Source organism: Cryptomeria japonica, chromosome 1 (genome assembly GCF_030272615.1).
Source record: "Cryptomeria japonica chromosome 1, Sugi_1.0, whole genome shotgun sequence".
NCBI classification, from domain to species: domain Eukaryota; kingdom Viridiplantae; phylum Streptophyta; class Pinopsida; order Cupressales; family Cupressaceae; genus Cryptomeria; species Cryptomeria japonica.
In genome coordinates this window covers 578,128,767-578,148,345 of record NC_081405.1, presented here as the reverse complement: position 1 = coordinate 578,148,345, position 19,579 = coordinate 578,128,767, and the positions used below count along the sequence as shown (strand labels likewise).

At 33.1% G+C, this 19,579-nt stretch overlaps 1 protein-coding gene across 1 annotated transcript; it reads left to right on the top strand.

Moving 5' to 3' along the window:
- The first annotated feature begins 1,481 nt into the window (after positions 1-1,481).
- On the top strand, positions 1,482-18,729 carry LOC131858117 (E3 ubiquitin-protein ligase RDUF1-like). Its single transcript, XM_059211117.1, has 2 exons — positions 1,482-1,622; positions 18,364-18,729. Exons 1-2 carry the CDS (start codon positions 1,482-1,484, stop codon positions 18,727-18,729), a joined length of 507 nt encoding a protein of 168 aa, XP_059067100.1.
- Positions 18,730-19,579: the final 850 nt, after the last annotated feature.

The following is a 19,579-nucleotide window of genomic DNA, read 5'->3' as shown; positions in this document are numbered from 1 at the left end:
AAACTTTTGCCAAGCATCCTTAATTAGGGTACATTTATCAATATGAAAGATGAGATCCTTTGATACATACTTTCTTAAGGTACCAATTGCCATGATATTCTTAGTGAGCCAATCCAAGTGAGAAACATGATCAACCTTAGGATCAATGAGCGCAACAATAGTTCCATCAATGTAATGAGTTAGTCCTTTTTCCATAAGTTTACTCCATGCATCAATTTTCCAAGTAGCATAATTATAACGAGTTAAGAGAGGAAACTTAGGAGAACCCATAGTAGAAAAAGGGAAAGAACACAAGAGCACAAAAGAACAAGAGACACCCCCTAGAGTCACTCAATCAAAGTATCACGCCCAAATGATGATTTTGGCACTCTATATGTAGTGCATGTACAATAGGCCACTTGCAAACAATGCCAAGGTGGACTTCTGATTTTGTTTTACAATTGCCCCAATAGGATAAGAACTATAATGCAAAAGAATAGAAAGATAGGTCTATTCAATACAAGTGCCAAATTGGCCACAAAAAAGACCATATGTTGAAAGTAAAATTTCTACCAAAAATCAATGAAAAATGATAGCAGATTATGAAAGTAGACAAAAAATTATTCACTTGAAAAAATTGACACCTAAAAAGGAGTTCGTATGAGTTCAAACAGAGTCCCAAAAGTTGTTGAAATGGGGATTGGATAGGTATAGTCACCAAAAACTGATATTTCTAAAAAATATGTCCATCAAAATTAGAAAATAAGTCCACCATGAGAAATTACATGAAAAATAAGCTCATTTAAAAAAAAATTGCACCAAAAAAGGAGCAAAAATGAGCAAGATATGGCCTTCCAAAGTTGAAGTGCAAAATCGAAAAGCTCAATGGGAGGGGGCTAATAAATTTTCAAAAATGATGATGTCAGAAAAACACAAGGTTAAATTTGATGACAGTCTAGCCATCGCTAAAACTTCACCTTCCTTCCTGATTGGATGTTCGTACGTTAGAGACTTGACACATGTCCCAGTCTGGTAGGTTTCGTACTGTACGAAAATGCTGACGAGGCTTGTTGACTATGTAGTGATATTGCAATAAGGCGAGTGACTAGATGCTTGCGTGGCAGGACACATGGTAGTTGTACTGCTAAGTGGGCCAGTGATGTGGTGCCTCTCAGTTGGTGCACGGTCTGACCTACTGATGTGGCGCTATGTTCTCTGGCCACGCGGTGATTGTGTGTGCTTACGTGGATGCCTTGTGAACACGGCTGGTGAGGCCAGGCTCCGACGTAGTATAGTGGCGGGAGAGAAAACACAAAGAAGAGAATGTCGGGTGGTCAACAGCTACCAGCAGTGGAAGTGGAGGATGATGGGAGGGCTGGCTGCGAGTGGCAACATGGACCAACAGCCGACAGAAAGGAAGCCCGATGGCCAGATGAAGGGAAGCTCCAGAGACATGTAGCACGAGTCGTGAAGGGAGATAAACGGTGCTAGAGTAGTGGACGATGGTTGGAGCAGTAGGGTCGTTGGAGGGAGGAACCAAGGTCACCGGTGGATGGCCCGAAGGACCTACCAGGGAGTTGCAGGGGCTGCTGGGGCCAACAAATCGTACCGAAAAAGATAGTGAGGCAGGGACTGGAAATAAAGTATGGTTCCTATATAAAAAAATAAAAAAAGCCAGTACTGTAGGTACAACCTGCAAAAGGTGTCAGGAAGGTAGGAGGGGTGGGGTCTGATATGCCCCCCAAACAATATAAAATTTTCTTTATTTATTTATTTTTTAATACAATAAAATGACGGTCTAATGGCTCTGATACCATGTGAGATTTTACCAAGATCAAGAGCTAAATGAAAAGTACAAAATAGGGAGACAAAATATAGGACAAGAATAAACTGTATTTTCATCAATAGATAAAAATGGTTCAATAGTTGTTACATACAATGTAGATGAGCCTGCTTATATAGGCAAGGCTATATGGATATGTGAGCACACAAACATGACACGTGGCTCAATAAGAAAGAAGGGTAGGTAGGAAATAGGTTTGGTAGGTAGGAGAAACAATATAATATTCCACATGAGGTGGATCACCCACCAAAGGTGGACTGTAACAACAAGATCACAAAAGGTGGAAATTCTCCTACACACACTATCCCAACGCGGCACAAACAACCAAGTGTCTCATACCTAAACTACTATAAAATGTATTATGCTAATTAAACTTAAGGTGGGTGTAATAATATCCAACATGAATAATTAATTAGGCCAACAACCACTTTGTAGGTCACAATTCTTCAACCTTCAAGATCATCAAGAATATAGGAAGATGGGATATTTGAAGGAGGCTATGGGTTTGCATCTTTAATTTAGATCTTGTATTTTCTTTCTACTTATGTTTTATTGTTTTATCTATGTGTATGCTTTCTTTCAATTTACAACATATTTAGCATCACATTAATTGGCACCCACCACAGGGCCTAGCCCCTTTGATCTTTAACAAGTTTGCTTGTAGGAAATTAAAATGGCAGGTTGATTAGCTCTTTTAGTGGATAGATTAGCTCTCTCAGGCTCCCGATTCGTGTTCTTGGTCTCAATTGTAGCATCCTGACACCTTAAATGGCGTTTATGCGAGATTTTCACAACTCTATTTTTATTTTTTTCCATACTTTAGCATTTTCAATCTATACCTTACCATTTTTGGTATGTCTTATAGCATTTCTGGTCTATTTGACAGTGTTCTTGGTCAGTTTACCAATGTTCTTGGTCAATTCTACAGCGTTTCTGGTCAATTCAGCAACGTTTTTGGTGTTCAGAATAGTATTTTTGGTTAATTGGATAGCGTTCTTGGTCTATTTGATAGCGTTCTTGGTCTATTTGATATCGTTTTCAGTTCTTCATTGATTTTTCTAATGTTGTATTCTATATTTCTTATTTCTACTTTTGGACTGTCATTTTCCCGAACCTAATTTGTAGTTTGTTGATTTTGCAAGTACTTATTTCGTTGTGAAAGACCAAAGTTATAAACCATTTCACCATCAAAGATTACAATATAAACTACTAACTTTGTTTGCAGCCACAGGATTTTGTATTTTTTTTTGATAAATTAGGCACATAGACTAATTACAATGGAAATGAACAAACAAGTCTTATGTGTTTTTGATGATAGGTGAGTATGCTCTCACATTTCTTAGGTGATCAAAAAGATAGACTCGTCTTTTCTTTTCAATAGTGCATATCTTTAGCGGGTTTTCCCTCCCAAGGAGCCTATAAGGCCAAAGCCATTAAGGCGAGTGCGAGGGGAATGGCCCAAGTGGGAACGGCTAATGCCAAGTACTCGAACCCACTATAAAATAAATGTGATTTGATGAAAATCAAGTCAACGATAGTGCTCAGGAATAGCTTTCCTTCGTACCTTTGGGTATATCAAACCTTGGTTTTCAAGACTGGAAAACCTCTTAATTGAGTTTACACCCCGACGTGCCGAATGGATCCCTTACTAGCTCTAATTGAAATTAGAAGCTACCCAATTTACCTCCAAACATTATTAAATTTTTAGTGCACGGAGGATGAAGAATCTCTCCTTAAGACACTCACCATATGTTCCTCTTGAGCATATGTGTGAACTCCCCTTTTGTGACCTTTTTGCTAGGCTAATAACGGGACTCCACTAGCTCTCACAAAGGCAAAAACATGGGCGCCCTTTACGGGGTGACAAGGTTGTGTGAGCTGACAGGGTACCATGTGTGGGCTAAGAACTAATAATGAAGCCAATCTCCTTAGGATAAACTGAATGATATGTTTTCAATTGTTCAAAACCTATGAAAACTTGGGCTTTCTTTAAAGCTTCTTGAACAGACACTTTATGTGTCCTTTGGGACAATAATACAATCTGAATTTTGTGTTTGTAAGTCAAGTCAAGATATCATCCATTGAAATAAAACAAAAATTGCAAACTCAAACTTCAAATTGTCAAATTTAAAAGTTTCACAATAGATTAGCTCTCTCGGTCCAAAAAATAGCTCTTTCGGTCCAAATAGTAGCTCTTTCAGTCCAAATAGTAGCTTTTTCAGTCCAAACAGTAGCTCTTTCGGTCCAAACAGTATCTCTCACAGTCCAAATAGTATCTCTCTCAATCCAAATAGTAGCGCTATCAGTCGAAATAATAGCTCTCTCGGTCCAAATGTCAACTCTCTTGGTATGAATGTTAGCTTTCCCATATTTCAAAATTAACTCTCCAAAGTTGAGCTTGCTAGGTATAAACATCATTTTTTTCATTCTACAAATCAACTCTTGGAGTCAAAACAACCGTTGTCTAAGTTTCAACATTATTATTTTAAATTTTAGAGTTCTTGGTATAAACAAGAAGGTTCTTGGGCTAAACAATAATGTTCTTGGTCTAAACAACAGAGTTTTTGGTCTAAACAGTATGTCTCTTTCTCTAAACAATAGAGTTCCTAGTCTAAACAACAACTTTTCTGGTATAAATGTTAGCTCTCTTAGTCTAAACAACAACTTTTTTGGGTTGAATGTCAAATTTCTCATGTTTCAACACTAGATCTCCTAGTTTACACTTGCTAGGTCTAAACATTAGTCATCTGAGTCTAAAAATCAAAAAGTTGGGTCAAAATAACAATCTCTTAAGTTCAAACACCTAATTTTCCGAGTCCAAACATCATTGTTTTGAACTTTAGAGTCAATTTAGTTCAAAATAGCATTTTTGGTCTGTCCCTCATCATTCCTAGTCAGTTTGCCTACATTTTTGGTCAGTTTGTTGTTGTTTCTGGTTAGTTTGTCAGCATTCCTAGTTAGTTTGTCAGCATTTCTCGCCTATTCGTCAGCGTTCCTAGTAATTATAACAACATTTCTCATCAGTATAGCAACATTTCTAGTCATTATAATAACATTTTTGGTTATTATAGCATTTTTCCTAGTCACTTTGTCAGCGTTTCTGGTCAGTTTGTCAACATTTCTGGTTATTATAGTAGCATTTCTAGTCATTTTGTCAGTGTTTCTGGTAAATTGCACCAAAATCAGAAAACAAGAGCAACCCAGTTCTTAGACAATCAAACATGGAGATTGGGTCATCTTCTCAGGTCTCTCAATCAGGTTGTCCTCTATCAAAACAAACTCAAAGCTAGACACACTAAGGTTATCAAGTATTCATCTCCAACAAGTTCAAGATCTAACATCGCAAAGTACATGATCATCTTCTTTGATAAACTGATCACTCAAAACATAGTTTCTCATCAGGATCTATCATCCTCTATTATGAAAATACAACGTTTGATCGGGAAAACCTCTTCCCATATCATAGGATATATCAATCTTATTGGATTTGGTCTTATCAAAATCATCTACATTGTACTTCAACCTAAGATCGAAAAACTTTCAAACTTACAAATATTTGAATTATCTTTTCGTGTCATTTCATTCTATCATATCTGCATTAACAGTCGGTCACTTATCGAAACACCTTTTAGACAATCAAATCCCTACACAACATTCAACACATGTCTACGCCCATTTTAACTAGAGCCTAGAGCCATAAGATCGAATAAACAGAAATAGAAACATTTGAAATATCTGAAGATCATAGAAACATGGCATACGAAAGTGAAATATAAGAAGAGGACCTAACAAATCAACATATCAGAGAAATCAAACAAGATCCTAAATTCAATAAATTTATGGAGAAAATATTGGAAGGAGAAAAAGAAAAATACTTCCTAATGTTAGCAAAATCTGGTGCTACACTCCCCCAAGATTTTGATGTGAGAAATTTAGGAAAAAGGAGAAGTGACCCTTTCCATGATAACGAACGACATGAGGAGATATCCAGTCACAAAAACAACAACACATCAATTCCTGATAACAAAAGAACTAATAAGGAAACTTCCATTCTTAAAAAAGGATGACATAGAAATTCTCAATAATGCCAAATCTAATGAGGACACAAGAAAGAGTCAAGATGATATGAGAAGAGACCAAGATCATACTAGACCACAGACTCATGGTTATGTAAGAATAAATCATGTGAATAATCCTCTCACAGCTCTTACACAATCAATACAAATGCTGCAAAAACATATTCAATATATGTAGAGAGGAACTGTTAGAAGATACTCACTACAAGAAATTTGTCGTTACCCATTCGACATAAATCGAAACATTATACCATTTCCTACAGGTTGTGAAAATCTTAGATATGATAAATATAATGGAAGCATTGATCCCCAAGATCATATACGAGAATTTTGCACAATGAGTATGGATTTTGCACATGAGGATACATACCTGATGAGGTTATTTCCAAACAGCTTAAGTGGACTATCTATGGAACGGTTCTCCAAACTTCCATCTGAAATTAGATCATTCACAAAATTGGTGGATAAGTTTGTTTGACAATAATCTTACAACATACAACATGAGGTAACAATGCTAAACCTATGTAATAATAAACAAAAGAGTGGAGAACCTTTCATGACATTTTTATAGAAATGGAGATGGTTAGCTTCATGATATCGTCATACGCTACCAAAATACGAGAAAATGGACATATTCATCAACAACCTAAATGGACAAATGAGTTGTCATCTAAATTTTCAATCTCATCAAAGTTTTGAAAAGATGATTGATAATGGAATCAGGATGGAGGAAGCCATGATAAAGAAGGGCGAGTTGAAGCTATGCAAAAGAGCTAATCCTCCTAACAACAATACTAGAAACAACAACAATGATAAACCCAAATTTTGGAACAAAAATTGAAATGTCATCAATGATGGGATAGTTGATAACAACAATGTAAAACCAAAGCAAATGGTTTTCAATTTATCCAATCACTTAGCTACAGTGCGACAGGACAACAATCACCCAAAATCAACTTTCAACAATTTTTTTCGAAGGAAATTTATGAACATTGGCGAACCACTTGGGTCAGCATTTAAGACACTTCTTGCAAACATGTTGATTACCTTGCTAGAAGCAAGAAACTTTCAACCAAATGTAAAACCTAATTGGTGGAATAATAACCATTATTGTGATTTTCATCGAAACAAGGGACAAAATAGATGATTGTCTATGGTTAAAATATGCCATCCAAGATTTGATGGATAATGGACTGATAACTTTGGATGGACATATGAAAAACAAATCTCACACAACTTTCAAAACTCTGCTTCCTAACTATGAGAAGGGTGAATCATCAACAGTGCATAACGGTAAAGGTAAAGCAAAGGTAAACTATGCTCATGCATATGACAATATGGTAAATGTGATTGTGGTTAAAGAGAAACAACATCAAGAATATGTTCATTCTATCACAAGAAGAAACAAAGTTGTTTTTCCAGGTCCTATAGCTAACACGTCATCCACATCAAAACAATATAGTCTAGTGGAACAACTACAAAAATTCCCCATGCAAATATCCATCTTAGAACTTTTAAGGATTTCACCTGCACACAAAGAAATTCTAGAAAGAGCATTAGTAAATACGATGATGTCCAAAGATCTTGATGTAGATCAATTCCAAACCATGGTGGGACACCTCACAACCCCTCATTGCTTATCATTCACTGAACAAGATGAGATGTCCTTGCAACATCCCCATAACTCTCCCTTGCATATTGAAGTCCTCATTCATAAGATGCATGTTAAACATGTCCTAATAGATGGGGGAGATGGCTTAAACATTTTCTCACTAAGTCTTGTTTGTGCTCTAGGTTATTCTAAAGATGTAGTTGATCCCCGAAAAATGATCACAATCAAGGAATATGATGAAGAAGAGCATCCCTCCAAAGGAATTGTGGTGTTACCCATCAAGGTAGGACCTTTGTAGAAAGACACAGAATGCCAGGTTCTAGACTTGGACTTGTCATACAACATACTTTTGGGAAGACCATGGATACATGACATACATGCTATTCCATTAACATATCATTAGTGTTTGAAGTTTCCATACAATGGGTAGGAAATCACAATATCAGGAGACTCAAATCCATTCTAGTATTGTAGTTATCTAAAACTGGCTCAAGAGGTCATTGTTCCTCATAATAGGGAGCCATCATATTCAAACACACAATCCAAAGAAAAATCATTTGCCTCAATTTTGTCAAGTATGGAAAAATAAATGCAGCTAAGAGATCGAAGGAACGAAGAATATTCATTATCACAATTACCACTTTCTCCTAAATCCTATGGAAAACCATCGAACACCAAACAAAAACCAATTGTGAAACATCTTCCAATATTTGATGGAGAATTTGTTAGCGCTGGGACCTTATCAGAGGAAACAAATGACAAAGATGTGTTGCAATGGCTATACAAGGATGAAGAAGTGCAACAAAAAATCAACAATGTTAGAATACCCATAGAAAAATATGGAAAGGGATTTATAATCCTTCATAAAATGGGATACATTAGAATAGGTCCTATAGGAAAATAAAAGAAGGTATCTCGGAACCTATACAACCTCATACTCAGCAGGATATAGACAAATCAGGCTTAGGGTATGGACATGTTACTCTACAAGAGGACACCTCTTCTAGGCAACAAAAAGATGAACATGATAACAAACAAGAGAAACTTGCAATTGAAAGGGAAGAAACATCTACCAAACAATGAGAACAAGCAAGCATAAAATGACAAAAGAAGAAAGCTTCTAATCAACATGAAAAACAAACTAGAGGCACTTCCCAAGCAAAGTTAACTCGTAGTCAAAACAAACAAGAAGCTGGTACAAATCAAGGAGAGCTGATAGCAAGGTTGACATAACTCAATATATATTGGAATCAAATAACACTTAGAGGGGGGGGGTGAATCAATGTTATACTGGAATGATCAATTTTAGCCTTATCAAAATATGCATACACCAACCAGTATACCGGTAAATACATAATAGAAAGAAGGAAACCAATAAGCCAATCACATAAATGGGAACCATAACACACAAAATTATACATGGAAAACCTCATAGAGGAAAAACCACGGTGGGATTTGTGACGCACAATATCAATTCATTGGCCATATGAAGAGATATTACAAAATATAAGGGACCTGCACTTTCAGGAAGGCTTACAACCTAGAGCACACTGCTCAATCACAAAAGGAGCCTCACTGACTACATATAAATTTAGACTACAATCCGGAGAAGTTTGTTTATTGCTAAGATAGTATCTTCTATTTCCGGTTAAACTTCATCTGTTCTGGTCTAAAACCATAAACCCTTTATCAGAATAACCCTTAAATAAATGTCCTCACATACATAATCTCTCTGGTATATTTCACATCATATCACATATACATATTCCATTACATTTTTATTTTCATGATATCATCATAAAATGGTCTAATCCAATTGAACTATATACCCTATACAATTTTTCATGCCCTATGTCAGCTTACAAAGATATATACAATATCAAATTACATGTCGGCTTGATAACATAAATACATGAATATCAAAATTAATTGTTGATGCCAGATGCAAGAGATGTCGGCCTCCAATACCAATAACCATATTGTAAATCATGTTTGTCTGCATTGTCAGTAACCAAAGAAATCCTTCTATCCTATCAGTGTCGGTGCCAATGTCAGTGAAGTGTCTATCGGTACACTACTGAACCAAAACATGAATTCAAAACAAGATACCATGTTGCCATCAATGACAACATAGTGAAACAAATCAATTGAGTGTCAATTTCCAACAATCTCCCCCTTTGGCATTGATTGCAACACTCATGTGAAAAATGATCAAGGTTTCAACTACTGGTTTCATCTTGCCCGCTCCCCCTGAGCTGAAGATTCATCAATACAAAATACTCCATATGCCCCTAATGTATACAACTACTCTTCTTTTTGAAATCTATATCACTCCCCATTTGACATCAATGCCATAAAAAAAAATTTCTAAAAAGAATGCCAAAGATCCAAAACTGTACAATGAGTATCCCAAAAATATCTCACCAGAGCTTAACAAATTTGAAAATTTCTGGATATGCCTTCATTAATTTCTCAAGATAAGTATCCCAACTAGATTTGAAAATGTTGGAAATAGATACAAGTCCATTTAACATGTGTGCAAAGTACTCTTACTCATTTAGCTCTATCGGTGTGGGCTTTCCAACCATATCCATACACTCCTTCTTATGTACACTAAGTGAATACAACCGAGGGCTCACCAAGCCTCTCAGACTTCTGGCTCTTCTTATGATTTTGTCTTTTTCCTTCTCAAGAACAGAAAATTTGGCCTCTCAAACCAAAATTTGACCATCAATGGATGTATTCAATGAATTTAATCCATCAAAAGAATTAGCTAAACCTGCAATTTTCTCTTGAAGTTCCTTAATATTTTTGTCCACATTAACTGTAAGTATATCTATGTTACAACATACTCTATATATATTTGTACACTACTTCAAAGAATTATCTATTAGTTTCAACTTCTCATTAATCTTTTTTTTCTCAATTCAATCACCTGATCAAATGTATCTCTTTTAGCCTATGTGAACCTCTCCAGTGCATGTCGATTTGAGATCTATTGCAAGGATTGAATATCCTTTGAAATGTGCTCAGTAATTATCTTAAGCTTGCCGGATGGGCTTGCTTCATTGTCAAACTTGCAATCTGGGACTAGTCTGTGTAAAACAGTGATTGACTGATCAATAATCCCTTTATCCATAGATCCTTCCTTCATCAATTTTTGTGTAACCATCAGCATGAATTCAGTACGACTCATCTTTTCTATGTTTTTCTTTGCATCCTTCGAGGTATCAATTGACAACAATAATGGATCTATAACCAATTCCCTGTCTGATTCTCCTTTCTTCTCCTCTGATGATTTATCCTTTATAGCTTCGTCACTTGCAACGGTGGCTTCACCACTTGGTGCAGTCCCTATAATTGCTAGTTCCTCTCTAGGTATTGTAACTTTAACTTGTACATTTGTATCTAGAGGACTGTTATCCTTGATATTAGTATCTTGTACAATATCAACCTTTCCACTCTCTATAATTGTCGGTGTCTCAATATTTGTCTATACATGTGTATATACTGGTGGCTTAATTTCCATTATCTTAATGTCCTTTGAAATTGAGGGTAAAGCACCCATAATACCCTTTCCCTTCCCTTCAACCAAGATGTCTACAGTATCTTTGTTTGATTCCGATGAAATAAAGAAACCTCTATTTTCTTCAAATAACTTAACCCATGCCTTTTGAGTCTCCTTTATTATTTCGTTTACTCTTCCTAACATAATACTGGTTATTCTATGATTTTTGTTAAAGACCTTTCTATTTGCTACCTCAAGTGTCCTTTCCATTTCCTCTGGAGCAATAGTAACACAAATAGATAATAGCATTTAGCTGTGGTGATTAGGTAGATTCTTTGGTTATGCAACTCCTTGGAATCTATTACTTTTTGTCACATTCCTAGGGAGTGCAATGGAGTTGCAAATTGTTTGGTGAAATGGGCTTCTGATCATAGGCAGGGCTAGAATAGAGAGGATAGGGAGAAATTATCTTCGGAAATGTCTCATTTGTTGGATTATTAGTGGATATTGACATAGCTATGTGTTTTTTTCTCTGTTGGGTGTGTCGCCCTTCTTGCATTAATAAACTTGTACCCATCTTTTTAGTCGAAAAAAAAAACATAAAAAAAATAAATCAAATTAAAAATTACAATCAAAATAACTTAAAAAACAAATTGATGATTTCAATCCATGAATTTCATATAAATATTTTAACATTTTGTAGTTAATTTAGATTTGTTTAATCTGTTACGTAACCCTAATATCTGCTAAATATTTATTTTTATTTTTAGAAGGTTGCTTTACATGATTAAAATATGAATGCTTATAAATTGTTCATCTTGTAGTCTGCTTCTTATTATTTATTTTCGTTTATAATTTCATTAATATTTTTTTCTTATAACACCATTTTTGAAATGAGGGGTAACTTTCTCGATAATTTATTTTCTCTCTAATTTACCTTTCGCCACCACATGTTCACAATTAATAGGTCTCATTTATCCACTAATTATTATATTTTATTATTTAACGCTTATCCTTTTTGTAGTTTATAGTAGCAACATCAACTACTAGTGAAGGTGGCCAACCTTTTTCCTTTCGCGTGGCATGTCCTCATCGACATATACATATCTTTAGCCGATAGGCTATCTCCTGTGGAGGGAAACTCCATCGGAAATGTGTCTCACGCTGACAAACCGCTACCGTTTTTTACTTCTTTCCGGCCATTTTTATAATGTCGTTTTAGCAACTGAGAAGATATTCAGAGACCGAGGCATTCATTTCAAATTTAAATAAAATAATATGATGGCTGAGCTTTCATTTGGTGGTATTGCTGCTTCCTCTGTTTTAGCCCTTCGTCACTCCGATGGGAGGAAATTTGCATACTTCTCACAAATATATGAAATTTCTTTATCGTTGATACGTTTGATCTACAAGTTTATTTAGGAATATCCTTAGAGCCTTTGCCTTTTATTCTTTAAACACTTCATCAATTTTTTATTTATTTTTACATTAAAAGAATATAATTACAAGAAATGTTATATATGTGTAGGTATGTGTATGTATACGTCTATGTATGTACATATACATATCTCTACATATATATCAGGTGTGGTGCTAAGAAAACTTTGCAATTTAAAGCAACTGTGATGATTATGACTACTTTATACTTCAGTCAAAGTTTTACAAAGATTTCATAGTGATAGGTAAAGATGACAGTAGAGTTAGATTGTGATTTAGATAAAGATCATTGGGCTAAATCTATAGTGTTAAAAACACAAATGTGTAAATGTGTTGTTCTACTTTGGGCTGAATCTATAGTATTAAAAAAACAAATGTGTAAATGTATTTTTTAATTTGATCCAATTTTTTATATGATACTAAAATGATTTAGATTGATCCTTTTAAATACAAGCTCTAAACAAATGTTTTCTATTTTTTTTTATTAGTTAATGCTTTAGAAAATTAATGTGATGAGTGAAGAGTGATAGTAGAGTTGGATCGTGATTTAGACTGGAGATCATTGTAATGACAACCCAAGAGAACCCAATTTACACACAATTTTTTTTCCATATAATGCTTGACAACATGTTATCCAATAACATACAATCAAAGCAACACTAAATCAAATGGTCATAATTCATAATTTAAATTACATCATAAATGATAATGGATTGAAACTACTAGCAATACTTGGAAGCATACCTTATGATCTCTATGATGTAGTGTAGACTTCTTATCCATAGTTTCCTCCGGTTCGCTTGACGTGCAATGTGAACCCTCCATAGTGGATTTAGTCCCTATCCACCCCTCCAAATATATTTTGTGGCCTGTGGTCAGAGAGAGAGACTGATTTGGTCCAACTCCTAAAGACCAAACACCTAAGGTGTTGACTACCTCAAGGTCCAAATTCATTGTAGATAATAGGTGTTTCAAAAAAGTTAGTTGCTTGACCCATTGTGAAGAAAATACTTACACCACAACGCATCTATAACAAGACATTGAAATTCTAAAAAATGCTTGGCTTGAGGACACTATTTGGTTTTAAACATCTGATGTGATTGAGCTCCATTGAGTTCAATGTTTCCATTAGAAATTGCAATGGTTGTTGTGAAAAAAGGAAAAATAAAACAATATTGAATTTAAACATAAACAATCACAAGAAATGCATTGCATTAATATTAAAAGGTAGGGATTGTACTTCCTAAAAGGAAAAATAAATGAGCATGGCATGCATGGCATTAAATGGTTCAAAATCATTAGAATACACGATATTTTTTTGAATACATGTCTAGAAAACAAGAGAGCATGCATAAAAATACAAAAGAAAAAATAGTAAAGTGTATGGAGTAGCATAAACAGAGAACATTACACCATTAGCTACAAAATAGTTTCCAATGTTAATATACCTTAAAACATGATCCTATGGAAGAGAACTTAAACAATTTTGAGACTCCTCAGGCAAAGGAGGGAAAAGACCCGCAACAAAGGAACATTTGGAAGCATTCAACAAAGCATGATGCTCCACAACAACAAAGTCCTTGTTCATTTTTTAGGGGAAAGATTTGCTTGCTAAGTGACCTATCGAATAAGTAAAATGTGGAATATAAACAATTAGCTAATAGTAAAAGTGTTGTTTAGGCTACATTTTTGGGCCAAGGAGAGTAAAACATTTGTGATTTTTGCATGTTTGATACATGTTTTGGGCATCCTAAGAAATGATTACTTCATTGAAACCTTACAAATACTCAAAAAATTCCCCTCCAATAAACAAATTCATCTCAATAGATGGAAAGCTTTAACAAGGGTGTGTCCTAGACTGTGATGAATGACTTCAATCCAAAAACTATTGTGGTCACACTACTTTGCCTATAAAATTTATTCTTGTTAATGGAAGTCATGATGAGTTCATTAGACTCAATCTCTATCTGGGTAGCTACAAATCAGGCCTGGTTTAGCTCCTTATATTTTCATCTACCCTTGACTCATCTTTTATGATTTGGTATGTCACATCGTTAAGGATGAATCTTTCATTCTATCAAAATCTATTGATCTATTTGTTGAAAAACATCTATTAATTATAGGATTTATGAGCACAATCTTTTGATCCCTAGGACTCATAAGCAACCGCTCCGCTTACCACTAATTTCTCCAAATTGTCATTGTGAAAGTTGATGTATGTTCTAAGATATTTACATATGTAAAAAAATGTAAATTTGAATACAGTTACTCATGCTAACATACTATTTACATGATACGATAATTCTAATTTTTTTAAAATTAGAAATATACTTTTTTTTGTTTTTTTTTTCGTACTATTTTTGTTTTCTTTGGTAGGGCAACAAGTTTTTAGCCAAAGGCAGCGCAAATGACATGCATTTGAAAAAACAAACATTTTAAATCTTGAACATTTACTCTCAATTGAAAGGGTTTTGGTCATCATGCCAAGGAATTATGGATGTTTAATTTGCAGTATTTATAGCTCTTTTATTCTTAATTCCTCATATTATTGTATGCCACAAACTATCATAATACCACATGTCCCATACAACACCATGTGGTTGACCCCTTATAATTTATCTACTGTCTCATAGTTCTTTATGATAGGCTTTAGGAATTTGTGCATGGACTCTTCATTGAATGGTGGAGGATAATAATTCATCTTTATTATTTGGAAATTATTTTTCTACATTGTTTTGCACTATTCTCTCTATGTTAGATCAATAATCTCCATGTTACATGACCTGCATATACTATCCACATGGTGTTTTAATATTGATGAATAAGGAATTTCTAGTTTTTCTCAATTTCATGTAATTATTAGTTCTTGTTAGGGTAGAACTATTGTATTCATCCAATTGAACTAATCAACATTTAGAATTAAATTTTTTGAGCAAAAATTCTATAGTTCATATTTATTTTATATTATATATAATTATAAAACTATCATTTTTCTTCACTCTCATTGAATCATATTGGAAATAATAGATCAAAAATTCAATTTTCTAAAAAAATTTCTCAATTTAATATGTTTAATAAATGATATCATTAAAATGATAAAAGAAAACCTAATCCTTATACAAACAAAATCAATGATGTCTTAAACGGCATTAAGAACTTGCCATATGACTGCATAAAATGTAAGTTTACCTATTTAAATTATGGTCTTATCGATGGGCTAGGTAAAAAAATTAATAAGGCTAGAAAAACTAGGAGTCCCATTTTTTATTAATTCTTGTCTTATTTTATTAAAAAAAAAAAAAAAAAAAAATTTGATAAAAGTGGATGATACCACTAAAATTATATTTATTTTTTACATGGTGACTGGTTCAAAGAGCAATGAGGGGAAAGAACCAATAAGAAAACCCCTTAGTTTTGCTCAAAAACGCAAGCCTACCTACCCAATACAATAACCCATATACAGCCCACTAAACCCTGATTACAATTTCAATTACATTAGATATAAAGGAAGCTTTTATAGCAAGCTTGTACTAGTAGTTATGTAGAGAGGATATCATCTCAAAAAATGCAGCCAAGATCAGTAGCATCCCCAAACATTAATCCCCTTATGCACCACATGAGTCCAAATATTTGGAGAGAACAAAAAACACAACGAAGAGGGAACCAAGGAGAAGTAGTCCTGACAACATAAAAATGGTTAGCATACATAATCCAATCCACACAAGAAGTAATGGAAGATGGAGACAACCTTCAAGAAATAGGGTGAAACCAATCCATATAATGGTCCATAAGAATAGCCAAACGAGTAACAACATGACAAGAAGCCATTTACCCCATCCAAAACACTGCATTTTCCAACTTCTCAGAATAATCCACAACCCACCAATTTTGCCCAATATATTCCACATCCTGCTAAGCATTGTATAATCCGAAAAAGAAATAGACAAATATGACCCATACCTGTATATCTATCAAAGATATATAACAGAGTGGGGGTTGTCATGATATGATTATCAGAATATCATACAAAGAGAATATCCAGCCAAATAACACCTCTGAATGATGGAAAATGCTTCACATACAACAAACTCAATCAATGAAACTCACCAACCTTATACTCGCAAAGCACAATGATTTATTTACTAAACCAATGCGCAGAACGTGAGACCAAAAAATCATGACACAATCAGCCACCACTGCGCTTAAGAAAACATGACTGGCATAATAGACAGAGTACTTAAGCTGAACCGCATCATTATTATTTGTTTAAGAGAAACTAATAAATTTCAGATGAAAGCTTATGATAATCATATCTATTAAAAATTAGAATTTTATAAGAGTCAACAAAAATTATTATATAACCATAATATTTTAAAACATTAATGAAAAAAATTACATTGATAATTATATGTATTAGAAATTAGAATTTAAATTCATTTTTTTTTTAACATTAATATTAAATTTTATAATTATATAGAAAATAATTTTAATTAATATATTATTTTTATTCAAAATATTTAAATAATTATTATATTATAATATGTATAATATGTAAATAATTGATTTATATATAATGAAAATTTAAATAATATTATTTTTTCTAAAAACAATAACAATATTTTAATAACTATTTTATTTTTACATATAATACAATCACAATTAAAATATTGATGAATTTTAAATATTAATGAATGGGTATTTTGTATAATATCATTAAAATATAAAATAAAAATTTTATAACTATAAATATTTGTTTATTTTTAATAAATGTTAAATTTTAAAAGAATTAAATATTTACTTTTTGCATTTTTTAATAGGTTTTATTTGATTTTTTAACTTTTAAAATTTGGTGTTATTTATAATTTTTAATTTAAGAGTTTGAGTTTATCTTTAACAATTGAATTTACAAATTGCAATATGACAACAATAATACTATAATTTTTTACTAATTATAGATTATTACATATCCTAACAGTATTCTAACTCTAAATACATATCTACTTGTTCAACAAAAATGCTATAAATCAACTAAGTTTTTTAATATTTTAATTGTCTCATTGATACAACTAAAACTTTAAATATTTAAATTAATTAACTAAAACCCCTTAAAAAATATATTAATATGATTTTTTTATAAATCAAATTAAAAAATGAAAAAGCTAAATTTAAAAAACACAACTTTAGTTACTTTTACCAACCCAAATTTAAAAAGCAAAAAAGACAACCAAAAAAAACCAAAAACATAACTTAAAATAACTTCAAAAGCAAATTAGAAATTAGTTTTTAATATATATTTAGAGAGAAAAAATAAAATTAATAAACTAAATTAAAAAATTTGTACTTAAAAAAACATAATATATTTAAAGAAAACCAAATTGATAATTTTTTAAAATATATTAAAAAACTATAATTTTAATTAAAAATAATAATAATAATTAAAAAACATTACCCTAAATAACTTAAAAAACTAATTGATATTTTTTTTAAATAAAATAAGAAAACCACAATTTCAATTAACTCAAACCGAACATCGTCTCCTCCTCTATATAATATGATATTGTCAAACGGCTTCACCATTCTCACAAACTTAAGGGTTTCAATTTCTTGGTCGGCTGGCAGAGCTTTCTCTGGTGCCAATATATTTTTACAATTGAAGTGGAAAATTGGATTAAAAAGTACTATAACAGCATTTAAGTAACATCTTAATCCAGTGGAAGCCTTAGTCACAAGCGAAGTCATTCAGTTAGTAATAAAATATGAGTTATACCAACAACACACAAGTAGGTAACGCTGCTCTTCGCCAGAGACTAAGGCAAGTTATCGACAGTCTTCAATACGACATATCGATGGCACAAAAAGATCTTCAGAACATTCCAGAAAGCTCACTAATTCGCGACAGTCTTTGCAGCAGAATTTTGATGGCACAAATTTCATTATCCAATCTGTTAGAGACGATCATGTTGAGATCTCGGAAGTTGAGTTGGCAGCTGATAGAGAAGATATGGAGAGGCTAACTCAAATTATAATTGCAGCCAATCATGTCAATGCAGAATCTGAGTGTTCGATTTGCACCGAGCCTTTTCAAGTGGGGGATGATGCTCGACAGATGCCTTGTCATGAATCTCACATAGTCCATGCTCGCTGCCTTGTTCAATGGCTGGAAAGGCGTAATAATTGTCCCATCTGTAGAACTCGCTTAGTACGTCCGATAAATGGAATTTCAGATTCTCAGAGCGAGGAATTTATCACATCCAGAACTTATAATAATGCATAGAGAGGTCTTGTAAGATTTTGAGGAAGGAGGAGAGATTAGAGAGGGGTCATAGCATGATAGTTGGAGTTCAATGATGCATAGGCTTGGAGAGAAAGTAGGATAGAGATAGGTTTAGAAGGTTAATATCTGATTTGATAGGAACGAAATATAATATGGGATGTTGAGTGAATCTCATGTTAATTCTTGTAGTGATCATGTAGAAATTTTGATATTGTGTTGTCTGTTGTCATTTTGTGTTATATGAGAAGAATCCATGAATTTAATATGAGTTTATATAATAATTTACTTGTTTAAGGATATGGCTAGAGTCTATGAGACTCTAAGATGTCATTATAGATGTCATTATAGTAGGTAGAGAGAAAGAGTTTGTTAATTAGTTTCCATTGGAATATGTCTAATGATGATTACATTATTATATAATGAATTTCTCAACCTAAATATCTTAAAGTATCTCTCCAATTACCATTTTGGAAACAACCATCCTCTTTCTTGAGCACCATTCAATGTTTTCCTTACAATTAGATTCTACGAATTTGAAGAATTTTATTGTGTAATGAAAGTAGATAAAAGCTACAAACTCTTCCCTTGTCGTTTGTAGAGAAGGGCATGTAACAATTCTAATTTGTTTATAGTAAGAGATTAAATGTTTTCAAGTTGAAAAATTAAAACAATATAAATAAGAAAAAAAAATTAAATAAGAAAACGTAGCATAGTAGTTTATATTGTTGTTTAGAATAATTTTTTGAAGTCTTACTCTGCCAATGCATAATTAAATGGGAAGGATGCAACCTTTGTTATCAGTTGTGTTAATAACCAAGGTCAACTTTTAGGACTGTAACAATTCTATTTC